The sequence below is a fragment of the Glycine soja genome, chromosome 5 (genome assembly GCF_004193775.1).
Source record: "Glycine soja cultivar W05 chromosome 5, ASM419377v2, whole genome shotgun sequence".
Classification (NCBI taxonomy): domain Eukaryota; kingdom Viridiplantae; phylum Streptophyta; class Magnoliopsida; order Fabales; family Fabaceae; genus Glycine; species Glycine soja.
This window is the reverse complement of record NC_041006.1, coordinates 2831419-2858054: the sequence shown is the minus strand read 5'-3', so window position 1 is coordinate 2858054 and position 26636 is coordinate 2831419. Positions and strand designations below refer to the sequence as shown.

Below are 26636 nucleotides of genomic sequence, written 5' to 3'. Positions count from 1 at the left end.
CGATTTTTATTTGTTCTATATTTTATTTATTCATTCTCGATTGTTATTATATTGATTCAATTTATGAACATCCCTATTTAACATATTGTATTGTATTATATATTTATAAAAATTTTCAAAAATAAAATCAAAGGATATTATTATATTATAACAAAAAGTTATATGAATTATTTAATACAGAGAGAGTTTATATGGTGTCTCAAAAATTGAGAGTTTTGGTACTGTTATTCTTTAACCAATGAAATTGTCATGTCATATGTTTTCTTAATTAAAGATTTTTTTTTTCAAATTAATTCTTGATTAGTTTTTTTGAATTAAAATTAGAACTATTTTAAATTATAAAAATTTGATTAAACATAAGTTTATAAATATGAACCTTAATCTCCTTCACCAATATTAATATAAAATCACAATTCTACTTTTTCTGAAGTGTAACAGTCATTCTAATTTATATTTAATTAGATTTTTAATTAAATAGTTATAATTTTAGTTTTTTAAAAATATTTTAATTAATCAAAAACTAATTTGAAAAAAAACTTCTTTAATTAATAAAAAAGATAAATAACACGATAATTTTTTGGATTAAAAAAATAATACCAAAATCCTCACAATTTTTGAAAGCACCATAAAAACTCTCGTTTAATATATGTTATAACATTTTTTTAAACCTTAATCTGAGTATGAATATCATGGGAATCGGCGGAGTTATTCGGAATGCGCATGGCACATGGATTCATGGATTTGCGAGTCACATAAACTACTACTGGTGATATGTTGAAAACTCAACTGTTGGCCATTAAGCACATTTTATGACTTTAAAGCTATGTTGGGATATTGGACACACGCACACGCATCCTATACCTCAAACATATATGATAATTTGTCATATATTATCGAATAAATTATTTGATACATATCAAACATTTGATAATATGAAAGTTTATTATGCTTTAATCATATCTAACTCACATCAAACTTCGTACCTGGTATAGTGCATGTCTGAATTGGCCTAATACCACCAATTCAGAGCCAAAAAATATCAATAGATCTTGAATGACACAAGGTAACTTCCAATGAAATCAATAACAACCCTTAATAAAAACAAGGCAACAATTTGGAGCACAAAAAATAATATAATTATCATATTTCAACTCACATTATCAGTAAAAAAACCTAAAAAATATTCAAAATCATACTTTTCTAGTACACATCAATTCACCTCATAATAAACTTTTACTTAAGCATCATCATTACTTTGATTCTAATATCATTTGGAGATTAGCCCAAAAGATCATGAGAAGCACATAAAAGCTTATTTATTTATTTCCTTTCTGTTTATAATACAATTTTGATTAAGTTCCCATTACATTTAAGTACAAAATTAAGCAAAAACTTGTAAGTCCTAATATCATATACACATTGTGAGGGTGAGGTTAATCAGAATTGTATTATAAATAGTGCCAAGTGCCAAAGTGACTCAATCTCATGTATATACGTTCAATCCTCTCACTATCTTATTTATAAGTTTTAAACACGAGTTAATCTATAAAGACTTTACGAGTTTCAATGACAAACAAGATAATATTTGAACTCTTGAAATCTCTATCACAATAACATAACAATTTAGACTTTAGATCATGGTGTTAGATTAAAATTAGAATATCATTATTAAGAGTCAGCCATAAATGGAAGTAATGGGTAGTTTACCCACTTTACACAACATTCTAAATTTGAAGTTTTGTCTTTAGTCTCTAAAATAATAATTGAAACAAAATTTTCTTTTAAAAAGTAAATCTATACTATAAAGACTAAGACATACTGACGTCAATGTTCATTTTCCCCAATTTGTTATTGTCAAGTTTAAGTGCAACATCTAATAAATTCTCATTCTAATTATAATCTAAAAAAATAAAAGCACTAACACCCCATTCCTCATGTCTAAGGAACTTAGGAAGTACTTAGAAAATATTTGTTCATGCATATAATAAAAAATTAACAAGATATATGATTGGTTTGATGGTTGAGAAGAAAAAGCTTAAGATTGAAGGGAGAAGGGGAGAAAAGGTTATAGGTTCAAATGCCTTATTAATATTTTTAATAAAACTAACAAATTAGTATTTATAGACTAAAAAAAGAAATTAATAAAATAATTTAATGTCTGTACATGCACGCTGTGAAAGTTTTAGTGGCAGTTGAGTTTAAGGAAAGTGAAGCAGTTCAATTATAGGACTCATAGCCCACCATCAACCCAAACAAAAATGTTGCAAATGGAACTACTTATCACTATGTGTGTCCATCTCAAATAAACTTAATTTATAGGCCTGGTGTAAGTGGAAAGAGAACATTGGGCTGAATGAGTAAGTACACGGAAAAGTGAGCCAATGGAGTGAGATCGTAGGTCCTTCAGTTTGAGCCCTTTTGACCTAAAACCAAATTAATTTGGACTGCACCTGCAAGGCTTATGAGTGCTGCCAGGTGCACCTAGCATTATTGTTGGTGCAGCACTAACCATAAAAAGATAAAAATATCCCTTATGGATCAAGTTGATCCCTAAGTTAATTTTTAAGACTTACAGATCAACTTGATTTATAAGTATTTTACGGATCAACTTGATCCGTAAGTCTTAATAATCAACTTACGGATCAACTTGATCCATAAGAGGAGAAATTAGCAAGAACAATTTTACTATTTTTAAAGAATGCTGGGTGCACCAGCAATAATGTTGAGTGCACCTAAGAATACTCAAGGCTTATTCGTCTCTAGTTCAAGCTGGCCCGTTCGCTACCCAAAACAAAAACAACAACCTGATTCATTTAAGACGGGAAAAAGAATCACCTGCATGATGTATCTTATGTGAGTATTTGTAGACTTACTTTTGAATGTTTTAATTTAATGAAAATAATTTTAGTTAAAATTGAGTTCAAGTGAAGTAATATATTTTAAAAAATTATTGCAAAAAAAAAATCATACTAATTTTATTATAATTTTTTTAATCTAATAAAAAAGTTTTATTTTTTAGTTTTAATCAAATGTATTTTAAAGAACAAATTTAATTATGAGAAATTTCAAGTAAACACGATCATCTTTCTGAATTAGGTTTGTGTGTGATTTACAAATGTGATGTTGGAGTTTTGGAGAGCAAAAACGTTCTCTAAACAAGCGGAAATTTGGCATTCAGTATATATTGCATTATTTTGGATAATGTTTGTCTCACTTTGTTTAGATGTTAGAATTTATTTTTGAATTAAAGTTAAAAATAAAAAAATTAAAATTAAAATTCTGTAATTTTATAAATTTTTAGATTATTTTTTTAAAGTTAAAAATTATCTGGCAATAATATAGTGCATGTGCTTTAGATCTTGAGTAAAGAATGAGAAATGAAAACTCTAACAGCTAACATCTAAAAGTTATTTTCAAGTATAAAAATGTTTACACACACTATTAATATTTGAAAAATAATCTCTCTCTCTCTTACACACACAAAATAATTTAATATTAACGAAGGTGGTAAATAAAAAAAACTATAAACTCAAATGTTACTTTAAGTGACATGTGAAAAAATGTTTGAAATAAATTTTATTTACCAAATCTTTTTTTTTAAGTTAAACAACCTTATAATTAGTCAGATAAATTATATAAACTATTTTATTTTCATTTTCTAGTTTGAGTTCTTCTGTATAATCCATCAATGCAATATATGCGCTTCACATTCTTCTAGTTTAGACCATTTCTAGAGAATAATTACATACGTGACTGTCTTGGTCCCAAAGGAGACAAATCCATGATTAACATGGAGAATGTCTAACTCAATTAGAGGATATATATGTGCAGATTTTGGCTCCCACTTCATGTTATATGTCCTCTTACTTCTTGGGAAATTGCACGTGGCATGATGGGTTCAAGATTGGAACAAGCATGACTTGGGAACACACATACGCATTTGAGAAAGGGTTGGGGTTTATCACTTTTTGTTTGTTTCTTATCTCTTTGTTTTTGTTTTTTAATTTTAAATTCACTCATTTATTTCATTCCCATGTGAGCGAGACAATATTGTTTTCCTCTTGGATCAATTATTTTCATCGGCGGTGCCTTTAGGGATCAGCATACTCATTGTACAAATTAAGTGTAAGAAACGTGACTTATGGCTACCATCAATGCTGTTATTCCGAATTGTGCAGACTAACTCATAAAAAAAATATGTCGACTAAAATAGTGAAAAGCTACATATTAGTATAATTTTATATTAAGTACATATACGTGCCATCTATTAATTGTGTCTTCTTGCAAGAAAATTTGTCTTTTCTTCGATGAAAATGCAGCTTATTTGATTTCTTTGTTGATAAAGCATAACATGAAAGTAAGTATAAAAAATAGCAGATAATTAACGTGAAGGTTTTGGTGTATTTTCTACATCATGTAATCTTTATTATTCCATATTCATTGCAACACACACTATAATAGGAAAAAATAGTCATTAGATTTGTCTAGTTAATATAGTATTGTCTAAGAAAATTAAGTTAATCTTCGTTAAAAAAAAAAGAAGTTAATCTGTTAAATAATATAGAGACTATATTAATAAGATTATACACCTATGACATCCATATGCAATTTCTTATGCCAACGAAATCCACAATATCAATAAACCAATCTGTTTCACAAATATCATATTAATATAGGAGAAAAGGAGAAGCCTAATGGTTAAAATTTTCTCTCTCTCTCTCTCTCTCTCTATATATATATATATATAATTTATTATTATGAAATATATTTCGTCAAAACACGTACAAGCGGTCCATAAAATATATTTCAAATATTTTTAACTGCCCAATTTTAAATATAAGAAATAGTTAGCAAAAGCTACCTTTGCCTGGTGGTTAAGAAACAAAAGAGCTATATATGCTTGGATGTGTGGTTTGTTATAATATAGATCAATTATAGGCACACTTATAAATAACAAAAAATAATAGGCGCAATTATAAAGACAAAAATCGACAAAACCATTTTCTGGTGTTTTCTTATACGATGGGGATATAATTAATATAGATGTATCTGTACCAGACAATAATGCAAACCATGACTTCTCACCAATTCAAGAGTAGAGACTAGTCCTTTTCCTTCAATGATCTTATATGCATTTGATTTTAAATAACACCGTCAAATATATCACTTAGCCAAAGTTGCTCGTACCAAGATCTTTGCTGCGAATGGACCTTAATACGTTATTTTATTTGAAAGTTAGACGTGCGTATCCATCATACGGTAGAACATTGCTTTCAGGGAAGAAAACAAAATTATCAAATGCTTTGAAAATCAGAAGGTTTGTTCTAATGATATGATTATCAAGTTAAGTTCTTACGCCACTAAATATATGACGAAGGATCATATTACTGTTGCTTAGTTTGTTTTTATATATACGGGTGACTAAATTGAATCAGTGTTAATTACCTGTTACTATTTGTTTGACCATCACACCTAAATTAAAACTAGGAGACTAATTTTAATTTATATACATAACTCACCAACTTGATTCTGCTAATTGAATTTTCTTATCTATTGATACAGGTGGGGATTTGATGTGCCCGTAACTACTTGGTGGTGAGAACTTGATGGTATTTCAAGTGGCTGAGAAAGGTGTTACAGCGAAAAAGCACTGCAATACTTAAGTTAGTGATCAGTATTTTAGTAGAGTAATAATAAGGGAAATGTTTCATATGTGGAGGTAGGTCTAATATTTGCATGTCTAACATTTATAATCCTTTAGAAGAGTGTACGTAGGAATCTCATGGCGGTCTAGCTAGTTTTCTATATATAATATCATTAAATTAACTTTCTTTTACATAATCATTTTAATTACTATTCATGTAAGCACGCATAACCACCCCTATAATGAAGGTATGATATAGTTGGGGAATTAGTTCCAAAAATGATGCTGAGGAAATTGACCTAGCTAGATGGAATTAAAGACGAGAGTTGTGAATTGTGATTATGGTTTGCGATGACCCTTAGGTTGAGTGGAATGAAATTGAGATAATTTTTTAAAATTAAAGTAAAGTGTAAAAGTCAACGATCTAATCAAATTTTAAAATTTTTCACTTTTTTTTTTATTAATTTTTACATAACTCAACACTAATTTATATGTAGAGGGAAATATCAGTGTGTTTGGTTTTAAGTTTTAACCCAATGCTACAAGTTATTGCTTGCAAGTTCATTGTCAATATGTGGAAATTAACAATAATGCACTTAGTCACCTGTCTCGAGTCAAGAGAGATTGGTCTAGATAATCTAACTACGCGATCATTTTAAGCTAGTGCTATAGTAATTTTCAAACCTTAGACTTGTTAGTTGGTACGCCAAATTGAACTGCACGCATGTCACATAAATAAGATTAACCAACCAAGTTAATTTGAGATTCAATAAGAAATTTCAAAGGGGAATTCCTCCATTACTGGCCTATAATATATCGTTTTTACATTTTTCTTTCCCCTCTTAAGTAGAAGATGACGAATTGCATATGCATGCCACGCAGTTCAATTCAATATTTTGATCTGAGTAATGAAATGATTAGTTCCAACTAACGCAAACTAGGCTAACCTTGATGGGCCTGTTTTTTCTGTCAACGCTATTTACGACTCTTGTATGTATATAGAAGAAAGGTAGGTGTGGAGGTTGAGACCCACCCTGTGAATAGGTTCAACATTGAATCATCTTTGCCCCTTGATAACTATGTAGTGCTTAATTAAGTACAAGATATAGCATAATATTTTCATGCGATTATTATGATTAGATATGCCTGGTTATTACGACCTACTTGTGACAATTGTTATGCAGATAAAGGACATGCATGGGTCCTACCTACTGCAACTTCTCACACACCTTGAATGAGTAATGGTCATGGCCATCATTAACTATCTAAATTAGTTAAACCGGTACACACTATTTTAGTTGTGATACAAATTCATGATATGTACGTACATATATATACCTTACAACTTGTATAGTTACATGCTTGATTAATGATGTTGAAACTAATTAAGATCGTTAACCCTATCTGATTTTTACTATGGAGCTATAACTCAATGTCACACACACTACACAACCTAATGATATTCATATACCATCAAATTGTCATCTCTATCGAGACTATATAGCATGTAACCAAAGCAAATTAAAACAAAACTCTATCATTTTGAACTATATGTTTGTGTATTACTCTGGCACGTAATGTTATGACTCAAAATGTAGTCTTACAATTAAGTACCGTGCTAAAAGCGTTGAATCAGTTGGATGAAAATAATTCACTCTCCTAGTGTCATGAATATATATTAAGAAACATTATAGTGTTGAAAAAAGCAACCATATGGAGTAAAAAATTTCAGCAACTAGGTTGGGAGTACTATATATATAGTAACTGTTGAATGATAATGGCCTGGCAGCTTCATATGACAATCTGACACCTTAATAACAATGTTGGACCTGAACGTCAACACTCATCACCCATGATTGATTATTCCCTGCCACACATAATTGATCCTTCTCATAGGGCCAGACCCATCTTGTGTCTCATTAATTTCCTCACAATGTTGCTTTTCTGCGGCAATACACAATCCTGATTACAACAGTCCCTTTATGCCAATTCACGTTTTTAGTGACTCCATCCATTTTATTGTGTGTGGACTATGGAGTGTGGTGTTAGGTCATTAATTATAATCATTGTGTGAACATTTAAGATGTACACGTGGACGCCTTTAGCAAGGGCCTTTTTGAATGGTTGAGTAAAATTCGGATGTCTTTAACACTGCATTAGCAATGAAGCACATTTTAATTATGACAAGCCATTTTTTTATTTATTTATTGTAATTTTTTCCTTAAGACAAATGTTGTGTGTGAAAAACTAAAAATTACTTATGTGGATTCTTTGTTCATTAAACGTGTCTGAGTTGCATATTCATATACATATACCCCACTAAAAGTTAAACACCTATACTGTTATCCTCAATAAAACTTTTTTAATATACACAATTAAAAAATCTTTATAAACATATTTAAGAAATCTAACTATTTCCTATCTATACTGCACTAATTATTTAATTAGATATTAAATATAATATCTTAATTATAACTAAAATTTAAAATAATTTTGAATTTTATTTTAATTAATTTAAATGTAATATTTTCATTGGCTTTTTATTTTATTAATTTTTACAAATAATGTTAATATAAATTTTTTTCATTACATCAATTTATAAAAAAAAAATATTAAAATATTTTATTTAACGAAAGTAAGATTAATAAAATTGGATATAGATGTAGAGATATTCATTGAATTGAATATGAGCTCATGAGCTCACAAACGACTTAACTCCACAGGTCAAATTTGAATAATTGTTAACATAATTTTTTTTATTATAAAACAAATATCATATTTATTACTATTATAAATAAAAACATCTCATAACAGTGATAACACAATTACAAACAATTTAAGATTCAACTGATAAGTAAGTCTGTAAAAAAAAAACTGATAAGTTCAAATTAATTAAATGAAGAACTTTTAATATCACGAGTTGAAATTTGAAAAAAGGCCCAATTAATTAAGAAGGTCTACAGTTTCAATATAATTAACCAAACATGAATTTAAAAAAACTAAAATGTCAACTTAAAAAATCACATAATTTATTAACATGTTAAATGAAACATGTAATTAAGATTCAACCTGATAAGTAAGTTCAAATTTTAATTAAAGAACTCCTAATAGTGGAGTTAAAATTTGAAAAAAAAAACGCACAATTAATTAAGAAGGTCGACATTTTCAATTTCATTAACCAAGCTTGCATTTAAAAAAAAACTAAAGATGTCAACTTAAAATATCACTCAATTTATTAACATGTTAAATGAAACAAAACTATATTCATTTAAACTTAACATTGAAAAAACTTCATTTTGAGGGAATAGGTGAGTAATATGATCACTTAAGCAACAAATAGGGGATTTCCAGTTACGTCGCATTCATTATCTTATTTAGAAATCAGAAGTCAGCACCATGGAAACAAACAAACAAACCTGACCAGCTCTTGAGTAGAGTGAAAAAATGGAGAACTTAATAAAAGAGATTTTAAAAAAGCACTTCCCAAACCAAACCCCGTCCCGATCAACTAAACGACACCGTAGTTCAGCAGCTGTTCTCGCTTAAATAACCAGAAAACGACACGTCGTTTCTGTCTTCACCTTCACCTTCACTCTCCTCAATTGCACATTGATAAAACCGTCTGTTCCTCCCATTCCCACTTCCAAGCCAAACGAACTAAACTCACCGGCGATGTTGCCGGAGATTCCACCGGCTCCACCATCGCAACAGTAACCGATCCTCCGCCGGAACCATCACATTAACCACAATGTCGTCTTCACCGCAGAACATAAAACAGAGAGTCTTCACATGCCTGACAAAACTCTCTGACCGCGACACGCAGTCCCTCGCCGCCGCGGAACTCGAGTCCATCGCTCGTAACCTCGACGCAACCACCTTGCCGGCGTTCCTCTCGTGCATGTACTCCACCGATGCCTCCGACAAACCACCGGTGCGCAAGCAGTGCGTACACCTGCTAGGGTTCCTCGCGCAGACGCACGGCAACATGCTCGCGCCGTACCTGTCGAAGATCCTCGGCAGCGTCGTGCGGCGGCTCCGTGACGTGGACTCGTCGGTGCGATCCGCGTGCGTGAATTCCATTGCGGCATTGTCGGGCCACGTCAGCAAGCAACCGCTGAATTCGTTTCTGAAGCCGTTGGCGGAGGCGCTGTTCACGGAGCAGGACCAGAACGCGCAGGCCAGCGCGGCGCTGTGTCTCGCCTCTGCGATCGACGGAGCTCCGGATCCTGACCCGGCCAGGCTGGCGAAGCTCCTGCCGAGGTTCGAGAAGCTTCTGAAGCGCGACGGTTTCAAGGCGAAGCCAGCGCTGTTGACGCTCGTCGGAAGCGTCGTCGCCGCCGGCGGCGCGTCCGGCCACGCTCAGTTAAAGAGTTTGGTTCCCTGCTTGGTGGAGGCGTTGAGCAACGACGATTGGGCCACGCGGAAGGCCGCGGCGGAGACGCTCGTGGTGGTTGCTGACGTGGAGAGGGATTTCTTATCGGAGTTTAAGGGTGAGTGTGTGAGAGTTTTCGAGAATCGACGGTTTGATAAGGTTTGTGTGAAGTCTGAAGATATTTGTATTTTTTATTATTTTTTTGCGGTAATGTTTATTTATGGTAATTCGAAAGTGAATTGAGAGCGTGTGGTGTTTTGTTTAGGTGAAGTTAGTTCGGGACGTTATGAATCAGATGTTGGAAGCGTGGAAGCTAGTTCCTGATGTTTCGGATGAAGTTTCTCCACCTCCTAAATCGCAATCTTCATCCAAAGGTAATTATTTGATTTTGGTTGTTTAGTGTTTGATCAGAGAATTTGAGATGATGGGTGATGTTAGATTTCTTTACAGTAATGGAAATACTGATCGTGTTATCTTTGATGTTGTATCTTTAAAAATAAAGCATGATTAGTTAAAGTAAGGATAAGGGAAAAAAGGTGATGGTCAATTTGCCATTGATCAATTTTAGATGAATTCAGAATTTTTGTATGCTAAATTTTAGTGCGTATTTGGAAAGTTGTTGAGAAATAAGAAATCACGTCTCAAATGTGAAAGCTATTACTATTAGCTTCTCAAACGTGAAAAATCACATTTGGGATGTGGAAACAAACATGCTATTATTTGGGTCGTCATTTGGCAATTTTCCGATGTCTCTGTTTGGTTGTATGATTGATTTGTTGTGGTGAATTGTCTTTGATTGTTTCCCATAACTGTTTTCTTTCTGGATTTGTGATTTTGGCTCAGAGAATGCAAGTGATGGGCGCTATCCTCAGGTCTCTCAAAATTCATGTAGTCCTCGTTCAATGATGGCCAATTTGAGGAGGAAATCTACTCCTTTTAGCAGATTCAGTCCAGCAGATAGTTCTTCTGCTAGCAATGCTAAGAATACGAGTGCTTCAAGTAGTAACAAGAGAATGAGTTCATCTGTTTCCCGAAAATTGAACCATAAGAATTGGGATGCTCAAATTGCCGTGGCTGATCAGGGAGATCTTCAGGAGAGGGATGGAATTGTTTCGGAAAGGAGCAAAATGGATAAAAGCGGAGTTTCAAAGCCAGAAACGAAAAGGGCACTGCTAAACAAAAGTTCTGAGGATAAAATACAAAAGTATGGTGGGTCCAAAGCTGGATCTCGTGTGGTTCCATATCAAGAAGATGAGAGCCAAGACTCAGTTCCTGTCAGTATCGTCTCTAAAGATCTCCAAAGGAATGACAAAGAGAGTGAAGATTTATCGCTGATCCGTGATCAGTTACATCAGATTGAGAACCAGCAGTCAAGTCTACTTGATCTTCTGCAGGTTTGTTAGTAATAAATTCCCTCAATCAAATTATTTTATCTCTGCTGCTTAATTCTGCAAATTACTGGAGCGAAGGCTAGTTAATACTGTCATCGTGTTCAATTTTCTCTCTTTTTATGTCAATGTAGCATTTGTGCCAATTCTTTAATGACAATCATCTCCAACATGCTCCATATTGTGACAGAAATTCATGGGAAGCTCACAAAATGGAATGCGTTCTTTAGAGACTCGTGTGCATGGCCTTGAGTTGGCATTGGATGAGATCTCTTATGATTTGGCTATATCAAGTGGAAGGATGACTAAACCTGATCCTCATGGTAACACATGTTGCATGCTACCTGGAGCAGAATTTTTGAGCTCCAAATTCTGGAGGAAAACACATGGCCGGGATTCAATCACCCGATTCTCTAGATCAGGTGGCACCCCATCACTTGCTGCCATGAACTACCAAGCCAACAGGGATGCTGAAACCAAGTTGGCAAACCACAGATTCAGGCCTGATGGAGGCTTCATCACTAATCCGCTGGCAGAGATTCATACAAACTCGAGGAATTTTGCAACATCGGAGATAGCTTAAAAGAAGGTTAACTTTCCAAATGCCTCTAGACAAGGCATGCAATTTTAGATTAATAATATCAATTGGTGCCACTCTAACTCGTATACCCGTTTTTTTCTAATTCCCGTATTACTTAATTTTTAGCAGATGTGCTGCACAATCTAGAATGCAAATTTGATCATTTGATTCTCATATCAGCTTTGATGGAAGGACCCCCATTGATGGGTTTTGCGATTCAATCAGAATTCCATTTAGTCATGTTCCAAGTGAAGAAGGCATGAAGCGGGGCTAGACAATACATTATACGTTGCAGCGCAGAACATCATTTGCACATTCATGATAAATCTTGGACAAGAACAGCACATTGGAGTGAGTTCGCGACTACATACCACACTATTTTAAAATAAGGGTGAATTTGTATATGTACAGAGGAGTGAGAGGCTGCTTATTTTTTTATTTTTAAGTATTGCGTTGTATAATGTATTCGAGTTATGTTAAAGGTTCTCTACACTGGCATGCACTATCGGCATTTCATCATTTGATAGCAATGCTTTTAGTCTATTATTCTTCATGTGCCGTCTATTGTGCATTTTGTTTAGCTTCTTTTCCGGTAAGTCACGATTAGGCCTCTAAAATAGCTTCTTGTCATGTGCAAACCCCCATCTAGCGCTTTCTAGGTTGTCGCTTCCACATTTGGCCTACTAGATTATTCTACTTGTTTAAAAATTAAACTTTGACAAAAAGAATAATTTTACTTTACTAATTAATATTTTGACACTTTTAATTTTTTTTTTTAAAAAAGAGAAATATTACTAAATGACAAATATTTCTACATGTTATGTTAAAATGCTGTAAAGGTGTATAGTCTTTAAAGTTGAAAAAGATTTAACTTGAAAAGATAACTTCATACATATATATCCTATTTATTACAAAAATATTTAAATAGGAAATACTTGAAATGTATATTTACTATTGACTTAAGTATGTTTTTTATATTCTTAATATATTTTTTTAATTTATTACCTAATTTTTTATTTTTAATATATGTCGTTAGTCTAAATTTGTTAAATGATGACATAATATTTTATTAATTTATCATATTATCACTTAACAGATCATGTGGTATCAAAAGTAAAATTTTAAAATTATTAGACAGTAAAATTAAAAAAATGTTTTAGGTAGTAAACTGAAAAGAGAATATATTATAGGTTTTAAAAAATATATTTAAGTTTTTATTTTATTTTTTTTCCCATTTCATTCATAAGTCATGAAGCAACCATACCAAGGGGCCTTGGGCTAGGAGATGACAACCAATCCATACCCAACAAACGTGTTTACAAATTTCAAGCTTCTGCGGGAAAAAAAAAACAAGAATTCAATCTGAATCCAAACTCTAAGCAAATGTGCCAGGCGTGTCCGTGTGTATCGTCTTATATAACGAGATGAATATCAACTCTTGTATTAGAAGATGATGACGATGTTACTTCCATGATGGATTCAATGGAATTGAATATCAAGGCAGGAACAAGGGATATGATGCCAATGTTCAAGGTTGTTTCTTTTACTCTCCCTGAAGATGATCCTTGCTCCAACGGCAGGAACAAGATAATATTTCTATACATCATGACGACCTGACCCTTTCCACACTTCTTACATTGCTTTAGTTACTCGGCTTGCGCCTTTTAGCTTGAATTCCAATTGTTCTACCGTGCTTGCAATCTCAGTCTTAACTGTTCTAATATTTTAATCAACTGTTATAATTTCACACTTTATACTACATTTTGCCATTTAAATAGGTTACACATTGCTGAAATTTTTAACTTAAAAGAAAAACAGAATAATTATCGATTAGATATCAAAATAAAAAAAAAAGTCGAGAGTTCATGCCATAAAGATTATGGGCCAGTTTGTTTAAGTAATTCTGGAATAAAATAATTTAATTATTATATTTTGAGAGATTTTAAAAAAGCCAGAAGTTAACTTATGTTTGTTTACAATAAGAAATAATTACTCTACTTAAAAGTAGTTAACTTTAGGAGAATATATACAAGCAGATAAAAAATGATTATTTTTTTTAAAAAAGAAGTGACTTTTTAATAAATAAAAAAAACTTGAACAAATGGACCCATATAAGTCATAACAGATTCATACAACGCGTATGTTTAACAAAATGCATAAAAAAATATTTGAAATTTAAATGCTGCCACGAAAAGCTGTTACAACCGGAATAGATAAACGGTGATTTGAAGTCAATCCGAGAAACGGCTCATTACATGGAATTATACAACTTTAACTGCAATGAAAAAAAAGTTTGGACAAAACTTAAATCAAGTTCCATGTATCCATACTATCAAATCCTCCATTCAAATAATGATACAGATATATTTTTTCAATAATAAATAACTTACACTAAATATATGTAACAATTTTGAATAAAAAAATGTGTCATCATATCATATAATCATAAAAGTTGATGGTAAAAATGCAAAAAAGCTTTATATAAATTTTGTCCAAAAAAATTTAAAGCAACAAATCCATGAGAGAAAAGTCACAAGAGCTTAACAAGAAAGACAACTTTTTTTCCATCTCCAATAAACTAGACTACAAAATAGCCGATCAACATTCTTAATACTTTTTTATATATAAAAAAGAAACATTCTTTATACTAGTGTGTTGGATCTTAATTAAACTTTATCATATAAATATTTATGGATAAAGTTGTTTCTATAATTGAAAAAGAAATTATGTTAAACTATTTTTATATAAGTTGTAAGTTTTATTTACAACTTATCTTGGATAACTTACTAAAATAAGCTAAAAGCAGCTTCCGAATATATCATAAGCTATTTTTATAAACTCCCCTAAACACTTTCACAAGTGTTCGTTATAAACTCAAATAAGATACACATAACCTCTTCAAAAACACACCATTAATAAATCAAGCAAGACACTTATTTAAGCTTCACTTGTAAAAGAAATACTCAAATTCGACTCAATTATTTAACTGAACCAAATTAAAGTTTAAATAATTTAGTTAAAAATTTCAAAACTTGAATAATTGAATTTGACTCATACATGAATAGTAAAAATTAAAATTTAGTTAGTGGTGAGCTAAACACTTATAAAAGTCATGTTCATTTTTCCTGTAATCTTGATCATTCAAATATGATCTAATAGTCTCTCTCTCTCTATATATATATATGTGCGCGCGCGCACGAGAGTTATATAAATATAAAATCTACAAAGTTCAGATTATACTCATTTAAACTATCAAACCTAATTAAAAGCTTTAGTTTATTTGTTTATAATGAGGTATTAATGAGCTGAACTCAAATAATTCACCAGTAACTAGGGTGATTGACACCCCCTACTTAATATAACTTCATTGTCTACCATCGTATGTCGTATATGATCAGAAGTCGATTCCAGGAAGTCCATATAACACGTAAACAAATAATAATGTATAAGTACAATCTATCAAAAACCACAATCTACTTTTGCCAATTTACTAGGTTATTACTCGTGATTTTCCATTTAATTATTGGCTAATTAAGTGAAAAATTGTAAGAAAGAAACTCACATTATATTTCTACACAACATGATTTGAAATTTAAGATGGTGGGCTTATGAGATCAAGTCACGGTGCTTGCTCATCAGCATCTTGTTTGTCAAGTTTCTGCACAAAAGCAACAAAGTCATCAAACATTAAGTGAAGTCGTAAAGATATATCTGCTCGAGTACATTGGACAGTAAGATCACGGCACCATAACAAAATTCATAATATAAACACAACACATTGCATTATTCTACACTTTGCCAATGCCAACACAAAGACATTATAACAAAATCCATAATATCAAACCAACACAAAGACCTTATTCTACACTTTGTCAATGCCAACATTCGATAAAAACACAGCCAAACAAAGCAAAATAGCGCAGACTTGAAACGAGATTCAAGATTTCAACCACAACAATCATTACACGACGCATTGCAGAGACAAATGTAAAAAAATCAATTAACGATTAATCTGAATAGACAACAGCATTATACAATAGGAAGCAACAAATAATTTATGCGACTCCATACTCTCAAAAGGCTACAAAATACGTTTCAGAAATTGAATAAACAGGAATCGCATAAAACAAGAACAATCGAGGAAAAGCGAACACATTAACACAACGCGATGCTAGTTGGAGAATTGATTTTGAGTTCAAAATTGATTTTAGATAAATTTCGAATCAATAATTGAATCTGACATTATAATTGATTCTGAGCTTAAGTAACTTTGGTAACTTTTGCATTGAATAAAAGATTTTACACTGATTTTTACTCCTAACTTATTTTTATAATGAAAAATCTAAGCATAAACACAAAACTTCAAAATCAATTTTAACCAAAATCAATTTCATTCAAAATTAATTTTACCAACACTCATTCAAACAGCGCATAGGAAGCAACGAATTGAAGCAGGGAGTGCTATTGATTGGACACAATGATGGATTGAATCGAAAGGTATTCAACAAACAGAACCAAATTAGATTGATCGAAGCAAGTAATTGTAAATAAGCAGAGTAAGAGAGAGAGAGAGAGAGGAGTACGGTTTGAGCATTGTGCCAAGAGAGGCCTCTGTAAACGTTGACAGAGAAGGTTGCAGTGAGGTAAATAGTGGCGACTCCAAGAGTGGCGGTGAATGCCTTGAAAGCATAATCCCCAACCTTACCTGCTATTCCCATTCTCACCCAACTCCACTACCACTAGGGTTTCCGCACTTCCCCCTCTATTCTATTCTCTGCGTATTTCTATACCCTAAAATTGTGTTTTTTTTTTTTTTTGCAAAAATATATATATAATAATAACTAGTAAGTAGTAATACCCTAAAGTATTCTATATGTGCAAAGTTTTTCAAATTAGATATAAGGTAATATTTTTATAATTTAATAATTAATAAAAATGTAAAATATTTTTAAAACAAAGTAATTCAAATAACTACTAAATAAAACTATTTGTTGTGTCAAAATTCAACTTTCCAACTCTAACTTTTTAATTAACATAAACTTGAGTATTGTTTGTTATAAAAATTATCATTATTCATAGTATTTGTTGTAGTAAATGATGTGACGAATGGTAAACTGTTAAATAAATGTACAGCCATGTTGCGTCCAATTATTAAATGCATTAAACGTGTTAAAATTTAACTACAAAGAAACTGGATCTGTTTTAGATTGTAGTAGTATAGCTGAGGCCAAGGGCGTGGCTTGGACCTGGATGATCAAAGCACACATTTTGAAGGCATAAATATTCGTTAGCAAATGGATAAACAAACAAATAATCAAATGATTAGAGACTAATACAATCAAGTTAAGATTGAATTTATTTAATAATATCTGAATTCGGTGAAAATAATTTTTCATCAAATTTTATTTAACTCTCAGCTGAAATTCAAATTAGGCAGGTATAGGTAGCCAAAAGGGAATTGTTTAGCTACAAATAATGATCAAAGTGGGTTAGCACAGGGTTTTTTTTTCTCTGCAAGTCATCTTTGACTATAAGTTAAAACACGTGTGCCATGGGCTTATTTTAATGAGGCCCCCTTTTCTTTACACTTCAACACTCTGTTTAAAAAGAATTAAGATGAAAGAAATAGGAAAGATGGAAGTAAGATAAAAGTTATTAACTTTTTTTATTTGTTTAAATATGAAAGGAAAGGAAAATAGGATATTTACAGTAATACCGGCAAGGAAATAGGTTCCTTCCTAAATCTTAATTCTTCGTGAAAGTCATCCTTGAAGAGTAAAGAGTAATATTTTGAATGAGGTCAGGTTAGCAAGGGAACATGGATACATGCAGATTGAAGTGCAAAGTAATTCAGCTTATTAATACAGAATGTGGAACTCAGAATGCATGCTATCCAATTGTAAAAGCTATTCACGATATCTCTCAAGCTCAAATGGGTTTTGTTTTCAAGCATATTCTTAGGGAAAACAACTGTCATGCAGATGTATTGGCCAAACATGGGATGTCTTTAAGCAACAAAATTGTTTTTACAATTCCCCTCCTCCCTTTGTGTTGGACTCTTCAAGGGTTGATGTTCTTACCTTAATTGAGTCTGTGTAATCTCTTTCTCTTGGCCTTTTGTTCTTTGCCTTCAAAAAAAAATTCATTGGATCTGATATTTGAACACTTAAATAATTAAAAAAAACAACTACTTAATACCTGTTATTATTATTTATATATCTCTTCTTGCGCGTTAAATCATCAATTATATTAATCACTTATATTTCCTCTTGTCCTATCTCTCTCTATGTGTTTTTGAGCAATTTTTTTCTTATTTCACTCAAAGTCAAATGCTTTTGTTTTATTTTTAAAAGATAAATGGTTTTATAACATAATACTAATAATGATAATAATAATAATAAATAAATGGATGATTTTATATCAAGAAAAATAATGTAGTGATAAAATATTTTGTATAATTTTTATTCACTCTTTTTTGACTCATTCAAATAAGTGAGGATTTTTTTTTTCATTTCTTTTCTTACTCTATCCGTCCAAGTCATAAATAGTAGCTCTATAGCACGATAGTGTAGCATCCCTAGGTTGCTATGGGATTCAAAGTGAGAGGAGCAATTGAATATGTGTCTATGTAACTAACCTCATCCAATGAAATAAGACTTTATATAGTTGTATAATGACATTGCCAAAATATAGACTTTAAAAACCTATTTGTGCCCCTGAAACATGATTGTTTGGGTTTTTTTGGATTAAGTATTCTACAAAAAGTTGCATTTGTTTTGACTTCTATTCCTTCAAACTTCACATGACTATTTTCTATCCCTGGTTTGTTTTTTCTTCTTATTGACTGACTTCCCAATTCACATTTTCCTACTTTTTATATAATTGTTATGTTCTTCTTTTTATTAATTTTGCCATCATTTTTCATTTTTTGACTTCATATTATGTTCTTATTATTCCTAGATCAATGGCGATTGTGTGTGTAAAACTATGACCTGTTATTTATCGTGAATTTCTTTAATTTTGGATTTTTTTTGTTTTGTATTTTTTTTTAGTATTTGCATGTATATTTATATTATAATATTCAAAACAGTAGTCATCCCACTATAGAATTTCCAGAGTTAGTTACATTTTGCTATTTAAGATTGACAACTATGATTCAAACAACACTTTTTCTTTATTCTATTTATCTCTTTTTGTTTTTCTATTTCTTTCCTTCACACATTTCACTCCTAATCCATTAAAAGCATTAAAAAAATAAAATGAATAAATCGATATCTAGTATAAATTGTTTAAAGTTTAAACAATAAAGTAGGTTGGTCTTTAAGACTATGAGTACTGCTAAATTTAATTTTATTAACTACAAAAGTATCATTTAGATTTTTAAAATTAACATCATCTTAGCTATTGGTGTTTAATACCTAAATTACAAATATAAAGATTAAAATGATCAATATTTAATAATTTTAGAAAATAAATTTACTCTTTATAATTTTAAAGATTAAACTGTCTAGTACTGACAAGTTCAAAAGCTAATTCGATGTATTTCAAAAGTTTAAACTTTACTTGCAAGAGTCTACTGTTGTGTTTGGAAGAAAGAAAAAAAAACATGAATATCAATGCATTTTCTTTTATTTGGTTGAAGAGAAAAATAAAAGAAAAAGAAGAAAATTGTTTGACTTGTAGAGACAAAAATTTAAAATTTTCTTTCCTCTTATTTTATTTTCAATTCAAATTTTAAAATTTTGTTTTCTCCCATTTTCTTTTCTTCAATTGACACAGTAAAATTTTACAGGAGATACTCGATTCATTTCTACTTTTACTCACGGGTGTCATTATTATCACAATTACTTTCATAAAAACAAAAAAATGAACAGATTCAAACCTGCTGAAATCTCACCCCAACTCGAGTAAATATTTCAGACCCCGTTCTCTACCTTGTTATTGATTCTCTTGTTATAAGCAACGATCAGCAAAACACAGCCTGATTGTACAGTACTACTTTAAAGCAAAATAGCCAAACAAAGAAAAAAGGAAAATGAAAGGGCACCTACTCTTGTAAGGCAAAATAATGAAAAAGCAAGCAATATAAAATATTATCATCAGCAAAATTTGTATTGCAAACAAGACCCCCAGAAAAGGGTAGCAATAGTATATATAATTTATGTTTTATATGATATAATGCTAGAAATTTCTAAGCTAAGGATGAAAGAAAAGTTGATATACATTATAGTTATAGTAATAATAGTAATAATTTACTATTAACACACGCTCCATCAACGTAAAGCATCCTTAAAAAGCGCCACCTCCGGAAACAATAGCGCATTGGACTGTGCTTTGAGTCTCTTCCCATCCAACCAACTCATCACAGTAAATAGATGAATCTACTGCCACCATTTCTTCTCAGACAAAGATATGAGCTGCCAACAACATTGAAAAAATATGTTAGCTTTATCCCAATAGTTTTTCAGAAGACAAAATATCTTTCTAGTAGTACCAAGCAAACCTTGTTTTGTGATGTCATTTAGAATGTGTTTGGATGAACGTTGACAAAATTGATTTTAAATAGAATTATTCCAATTCACTCTTTAGTAGTTAGATGAACTTAATTCAAAGTCAATGAGAAGCTTGCTTCCGCAAAATAAGGGACCCATCATAAAAATTTCAACAATCAGATATGTCAGAATCAGAGACAAGTATTTGATTTTTATGGTAGTTCGCTACAAGAATGATTAGCACAAACAATCTCAATCTCTAGCCTGATAGCAGAGTTTCTATTTTAATTGCAATTATATGGGAATATAATGTAGAACCAAATGCCAAGGTCATTTTGGGGAAGAAAATGCAAAAATACGTAAAGTGGAAATTTCAATGCTACTCTAGAGAATCTACGACTACTTTAACTATAAAGAAGGTTAGTGCATTTGGAGGTCCATACTTCACACAAAAGTAATAATAAAAAATGAATAGATTGCTAGAAACATAGAAATAGAATGAACCCAAATCATTGCTAGCATTAAACAATGCTAGGAATTCAAAGCAAAATGGTGGACAGAATTTTTTTGTAATAAACAAAAAGGAGAGATACATATGCTAGAGGATAAGAAATCCTTAAAAACTAAACAAAGAATGAAATGGGGGGAAACAAAAAGATTAAGAACATGATATACATGTAACATAGCACGCTGATCTCTGTAAATCTACCAAAGACACCTCCTGAAAATTTCACTGGCAGGACAACACAAAGAAGCTAAGTGGGCTACTCAGTCCAAAAATGAACTTGAGCAGCAACACCATAGTGAGTCACTCTAGAATTTCTTCCCAACAATATACACCAAACAACTGCAAATAGGGAATAAAGCTAAAGCCTCTTAGCATCTCTATTGGTGTCAAAACCTTTAAAGTTAACACAGGAACTTCTGGAAACCCTTGGGGAAAACCCAATCTTCACTAACAAATATTGAAGAGCAAGGTGCCAAGGTCAGCTTAGGTAAGATAATACATTATAGAGTAAATTACACAGATCTCTCCTGGGGTTTACACTCCTAAACTAAACCCCTTTTTCTCCACCCCCTTCTCTTCAAGTTACTGCTGAAACCAAGCACCAGATTCTCTTAAACCAGAATTCATACCACACATCAGAATTCATGTTAAAAGAAAACCATTCTAAACAAAAATTTTACCAAATCAGAAAAAATGAAAAACAAAATCATACCAAATCAAAATAATTGAAGCACAAAATCATACCAACAGTTTCAACAACAACAACAACAAAGACTACAACTTCATCAAAATCAATCTCAAAATAGCAGCAAAAGCAACATGGGTCTCACTCTATGTGATGAAATTGATCAATTACTCCAAGCCCATGTACCAAATCTTCCTCCTTTCAGATTTCAATTTAAATTTAATAAAATGAAGAAAGAGTGAAATAAAAAAAGGGGATTTTATTTTAATTTTTGCAATAGAAATTTTAGTTATTTTAGGAGTGAAAGGAATGATGACTGTTGTGTGAGAATATCAGGGAGAGCAACTGCAGCGGGCATTGAACATGGCAGAGGAGGTGGTGGCATGTCGGCTCAGAGAGAAGGAGGTGGAAGTACAAATGGTCACAAGCAAGAACGCGAAGCTAGAGTTGAGGTGGGGTTATTGTCATTGGAGTTGAGCTGTGATTTGCAGCAACAGTGGGCTGTAATGGCCACTCCAACAAAATATGACATGATGAGCACAACATTGCAATGACATTTGTATACAGCTAGGTTCAAGTGATTCAACCATCATAATGTAAAAAAATTCTAGTTATACATACTACCATAATTCACGATTCTTAGCCTGTGTATTGGAATGCCACACTAATCATAAAAAATGAGATCAGTGGCTAGTGAAAGAGAGAATGGGAAGGACTTGAGGAATAACTAGGGAATTCAACAGTAGTTCAAAAAGAACTTGAATAAAGTTACGATCATCAATCATCAGCTCAAGAGTTTTCTTAACCAAACATAGGAGTATAATAAGAGTCTTACAAAATTACCACTTATAGAAACATGTGTATATTTCTAATTAGGTATTCCAAAAATTTATAAGATCAGTCAAGGTAATCACCCTTGTCAGCAACTAGCAACATAACTTCTACAATGCTATGACCATGTTTGAAAAAGAGAAGTAGTTTATTTAACACTGATACACAATCACATAGTTTGTACACACATGGATAGGCAAAGAGAAACATGCATAATTGCATGCTCAAAACAGTGAAAGATAGAAACAACCATTAACAAATCACCTACCTGGCGAGCAACTTGTGCTAGTCGTCGGCTGTCCCGAGATGATTCAGTCATTGTGCAAGATTTCTGAGGCTCCACATGATCATCTTGCTTCTCTCCACACTTTTTCTTTGAACTGGTATTATCTTGAGAGCAATCTACATCATCACAGCTAATGGCCTCCTTCTTACGCTTTCTACAGAATGTGAACTTAAACTTATCGCCTGTAGATCGATTAGAAACCTTCTCATCTAAATCAGATACTTTTGAATCCATTTTATCCAGTGACCCATTAGATGCCTCAACATCTTTACAAGCCGGAACCTCCACACTTTCAGCAGACAAACTCTCTTGTCTTGTTAAATCTGATTTATCCAACGATTCCTTGTCATCTTTAGTTATGTTCCAAGCACTGCCAGCTTTAACAAATACTTCCCCATTTTCAGCATTGCTATGAGGTCCTGATTTCTCATTTGTTGCAGTTGTGTCTGTCGGTACATCAGCAAAAGGAGACATTAGATCCTTCTGAGCTTCATTTTCACATGCCATAGAAGAACTCACCCTTGAGGGGTCATCGTTATCCAATACAAGTGTAGAATCTTTGGCACAAGACAGATGTGATTCTTTATTTGTTTCCTTAACCTGGTTAGAATGTAATATGGATTTAATAATAGCCTTCCTTTTCCCAAATTTTCTCTTTTTTCTTTGAACTGGAACTTTGACAAGGTCAGCAACTGCTTTCACCACTTTAAGTTCATCTGGTTTCTCCTTTTCAGAAATAATATCAGCTTTGGCATTAGTTGATACAGTCATTGTTTTACCTTCTTCATGTACACTGACTAAATTTTCATTCTGTACATTATCTAAGTTTCCTGAAACAGACATATTTCCATCAAAAAGGCTCCTTTCAAATGCATGTATTCTCTGAGTGCAACCATTTCTGTAGAGCTTGGGCTCTTTCCTCCTAATGACTATGGATGCAAAATCTGGATTATGAATGTAGCAGTTGTTTGTATGATCATGTGACCCACAGAACTTACTGCTATCATTTGATCCATTTACAATCGGATTCCTATTTTCAGAAATAGAGACAGATTCAAACTGTAAACCAGGTGCAGAATATATAGATCCATCATAAGGATCAAGTCTGTTCTTTTGCAGAAAACTTTCCTGAGCTGCAACTTCAGCCTCTGTGTTTTGTTCAACTAGGGGTTGCATTTGGTGTTTTGTCACATTCTCCAGCTCAGCCTGGGTTTCTCTCAACTCTGCCCTTAGATCTCTAACTATTTCCTCAGCTTCCTGGAGCTGAGCTTCAAGCTCCTCAATCTTCTTCTGCTGATTCAATGACATCAGCTCCGCTTCACTGACCTGTAAAATAGCCATTAATCAGACACAGTAGGAGATAAGAGACAAGACAAATGATTTACTTATAGCACTCCATTGCTTGGGTGGCATATTAATAACTGTTATGTGAGCATGTGACATGTGTTATAATGGTAGTAATCTCCCAAGGTTGAAAAGCAATTGCAATATTGCATTGCTATAAGAGAGTTGAATTTTGGCTACAAAACTGAAACAAATTTTTTTCGCATGCTCTTTTAGCAGGATCAAACCCAGTCCGTTATGGACTAATTGTAAGACAATTACCATACGGACTGAGGATGCCGATTAAAAAACTGAAACAATTATACAATGTATATTTCTTTACAGGATTCTACAGCTATGGAACAAGTTTAGCATGCAAAAATATGCAAACATGAAAAGTATCCAGCAATAATCTTTTGCCTACAGTCACAAACAACTTAGCTTCATTCTCAAACCAGATGTACATGTAAGTTGGAGAGTTAGGCAATTGCAGAAGTGCCAGTTGATCCCTCTGACACCAAGTCACAACTATATCACATACTTTCTCAAACATATATTTGATTGCATTCCTTTAATGACCACAACAAATGTCACATAAAAAATACATTCAGTCCTTTTAATTCTTAACAAGAATTAAACAGCCCTTTGTTTCAAAGATGAAAAAAACAGTAAGAATTAATGATTGAAAACTTAAAAGACCACAACAGTGTGACAATTCTGAAGAACTCTTGATCAGCGATATCCAAAATTTCTAACACTGACGATATCAATGGAATCACAAGTTAAACTTAAATAATACTGTCATTCAAGCATAACCATTACAAAGGCAGCTCACATTTAATCAATTGTAAGGTGTTTCAAGTACTCCACAAAGAAATAATCTATCTCCATTATCTGAAAAATTCTTTTATTTTCCTCCCACCTATTTGCTAAGAATTTTACATTGAACTCCACATAATGATGCAAGCAATTAGCCAGCAATCTGAATCAACCCAGTGAAACGGAAATCTCGAAACATTCTTAATTAAGTAAGAAAGAACACACACGAAACCAACGTCACAAAGCACAAGTGGGGTAATAAACTCAGAATCAAACACAGAACAACTCCAAGAAAAACAAAAACGAAGCGAAAAGGGGCAAAAAAAAAAAGGAAAAAAAAGACCCCTTTGGGAGACAGTGATTGTCAAACCTTAGAATCGAACATTTGTTTGAGTCTGAGAAGCATCCGAAGCGCCTCTTCCTTAGTGGAAACAAGTTCCTGCTGAAAGCGCGTGACTTTCCGCTCCGACACCATGATTCGCGCCGCCGCCTCCTTCGCCGTGTTCAGGATGATATCGGCGTAGGCCTTCTTCAACGCCGTCAATTTCTGATAAAAAACGCAAAAACACGGAATGAAAACCCAAAACACCAAACGCGCCAATCACAAACAACGCATCCCCATTCCCCAGAGAAAAGAAACGGAATCGATGATGTTCCTCATACAAAACAAAAACAACAACAGAAAAAGAAAACAAAAACCGCGGTTGGCGGCGGGAGAAGCAGTTGAAAAGGAACGGAACTGAACAGTTTACCTCGGAATCCTCCATTGTTGTCTAATGCATCCGAGAGTGAGTTTTGGGTGGTTCAGTTGTGAGACCAACCAGAAGAAGAACACGGACAACAACAACAACAACAACAGAAAGAAGTGAAGAAATGATGGGAGTTTGTTTCTGTTTTTTCTTTCTTCGTCTTCTCACAGTGTGGGAGGGAGCTGTATGTGTCTGTTAGGAAGTGAAGGGGAATGACCAGATTGCCCTCCGCGTAATAACAATACATTTTACCATGTCGCAATCACAAACTGTAACACGGGAGCGGGGCCCGCTGTTCGCTTCTCCTGCTTTATATTTTTCCAGAGTGGACCCCCCTGCTCTGCTATGCTCCACCACCTCCATCTCAGATTGCTAACGTGGATCCATCCATCAAACTAGGGGACTTAAACGCCCACGTTTTTGCTTTTAGCCCCCGCTTCAACGCAAAATCCATGTTTTATCCTATCGAAAAGGAAAGAATTACAAAATAACTAAACGAGGAAAAGAGACCCTAAGCTATATGCCTCAAACCATACATCACAAACTCATCCTCAATACTAGTAGTCATAGTTGCCAACACATCAACAAACACATGTATCTTCTACTTTGGAGTTTCAACACTATTTGACTCAAATAAAGTTATTATATATCTCAAAGCCGTCTCACTTATCACTTATTGGTCCAATTTGCTTAAAGTTATTTGTTAAAAAATGTTTATTTTAATAAAATAAGTAGTTTTCTATTTTTTTTTTAATGTGTTTGTTTGAGTGTTGCTCATATCTTTCAACGTCCCTGCAGGTTTCTAGCTTCTTGGTCCAGGCATAAGGACTACCAAGCTATTGTGCAAGAAGCTTGGAATGTTTCTGACCATCAAGTGTGCAGAAAGCTTGATAGGATGAGGCTCAAATCTAAATGGTTTAATGATCACATTTTTGGTGATATCTTCGCAGGAAGAAAAT

The 26636-nt window shown here is 32.7% G+C and overlaps 2 protein-coding genes and 1 long non-coding RNA gene across 6 annotated transcripts; 1 reads left to right on the top strand and 2 right to left on the bottom strand.

The window, feature by feature from the left end:
* Nucleotides 1–9080: 9080 nt before the first annotated feature.
* LOC114411916 (TORTIFOLIA1-like protein 3) lies at nucleotides 9081–12537 on the top strand. Of its 4 annotated transcripts, none has more exons than XM_028375662.1 (5): nucleotides 9081–10175; nucleotides 10282–10390; nucleotides 10860–11410; nucleotides 11595–11993; nucleotides 12165–12537. In XM_028375662.1, exons 1-4 carry the CDS (start codon nucleotides 9393–9395, stop codon nucleotides 11985–11987), a joined length of 1836 nt encoding a protein of 611 aa, XP_028231463.1. In that variant the 5' UTR covers nucleotides 9081–9392; the 3' UTR covers nucleotides 11988–11993; nucleotides 12165–12537. The 4 variants fall into 4 exon arrangements, with proteins under 4 accessions (XP_028231463.1, XP_028231461.1, XP_028231462.1 ...); XM_028375660.1 differs by having other exon boundaries at nucleotides 12111–12537; XM_028375661.1 differs by having other exon boundaries at nucleotides 11595–12021; nucleotides 12114–12537.
* Nucleotides 12538–14043: 1506 nt separating this feature from the next.
* Nucleotides 14044–16747, bottom strand: LOC114411915. The gene is made up of 3 exons (XR_003666552.1): nucleotides 16568–16747; nucleotides 15547–15642; nucleotides 14044–14259 (listed from the first exon to the last, which is right to left on the bottom strand). It is a non-coding gene; the product is annotated as an uncharacterized LOC114411915 (long non-coding RNA).
* Nucleotides 16748–20066: 3319 nt separating this feature from the next.
* Nucleotides 20067–25893, bottom strand: LOC114411914. Its single transcript, XM_028375657.1, has 4 exons — nucleotides 25681–25893; nucleotides 25299–25475; nucleotides 22769–24112; nucleotides 20067–20401 (listed from the first exon to the last, which is right to left on the bottom strand). Exons 1-4 carry the CDS (start codon nucleotides 25693–25695, stop codon nucleotides 20366–20368), a joined length of 1572 nt encoding a protein of 523 aa, XP_028231458.1. The 5' UTR covers nucleotides 25696–25893; the 3' UTR covers nucleotides 20067–20365.
* Between the last annotated feature and the right edge of the window lie 743 nt (nucleotides 25894–26636).

What these genes read in the sequence shown, in the direction of transcription:
- LOC114411916 (XM_028375662.1), top strand. Translation starts at nt 9,393, where the DNA reads ATGTCGTCTTCACCGCAGAACATAAAACAGAGAGTCTTCACATGCCTG. An exon ending in AGAATCGACGGTTTGATAAG is followed by an intron (nt 10,176 to 10,281) that starts GTTTGTGTGAAG and finishes TGTTTTGTTTAG; the next exon opens with GTGAAGTTAGTTCGGGACGT. An exon ending in ATCGCAATCTTCATCCAAAG is followed by an intron (nt 10,391 to 10,859) that starts GTAATTATTTGA and finishes ATTTTGGCTCAG; the next exon opens with AGAATGCAAGTGATGGGCGC.
- LOC114411914 (XM_028375657.1), bottom strand. An exon ending in AACAAATGTTCGATTCTAAG is followed by an intron (nt 24,113 to 25,298) that starts GTTTGACAATCA and finishes GCTATTTTACAG; the next exon opens with GTCAGTGAAGCGGAGCTGAT. An exon ending in TAGCACAAGTTGCTCGCCAG is followed by an intron (nt 20,402 to 22,768) that starts GTAGGTGATTTG and finishes TGTTGTTGGCAG; the next exon opens with CTCATATCTTTGTCTGAGAA.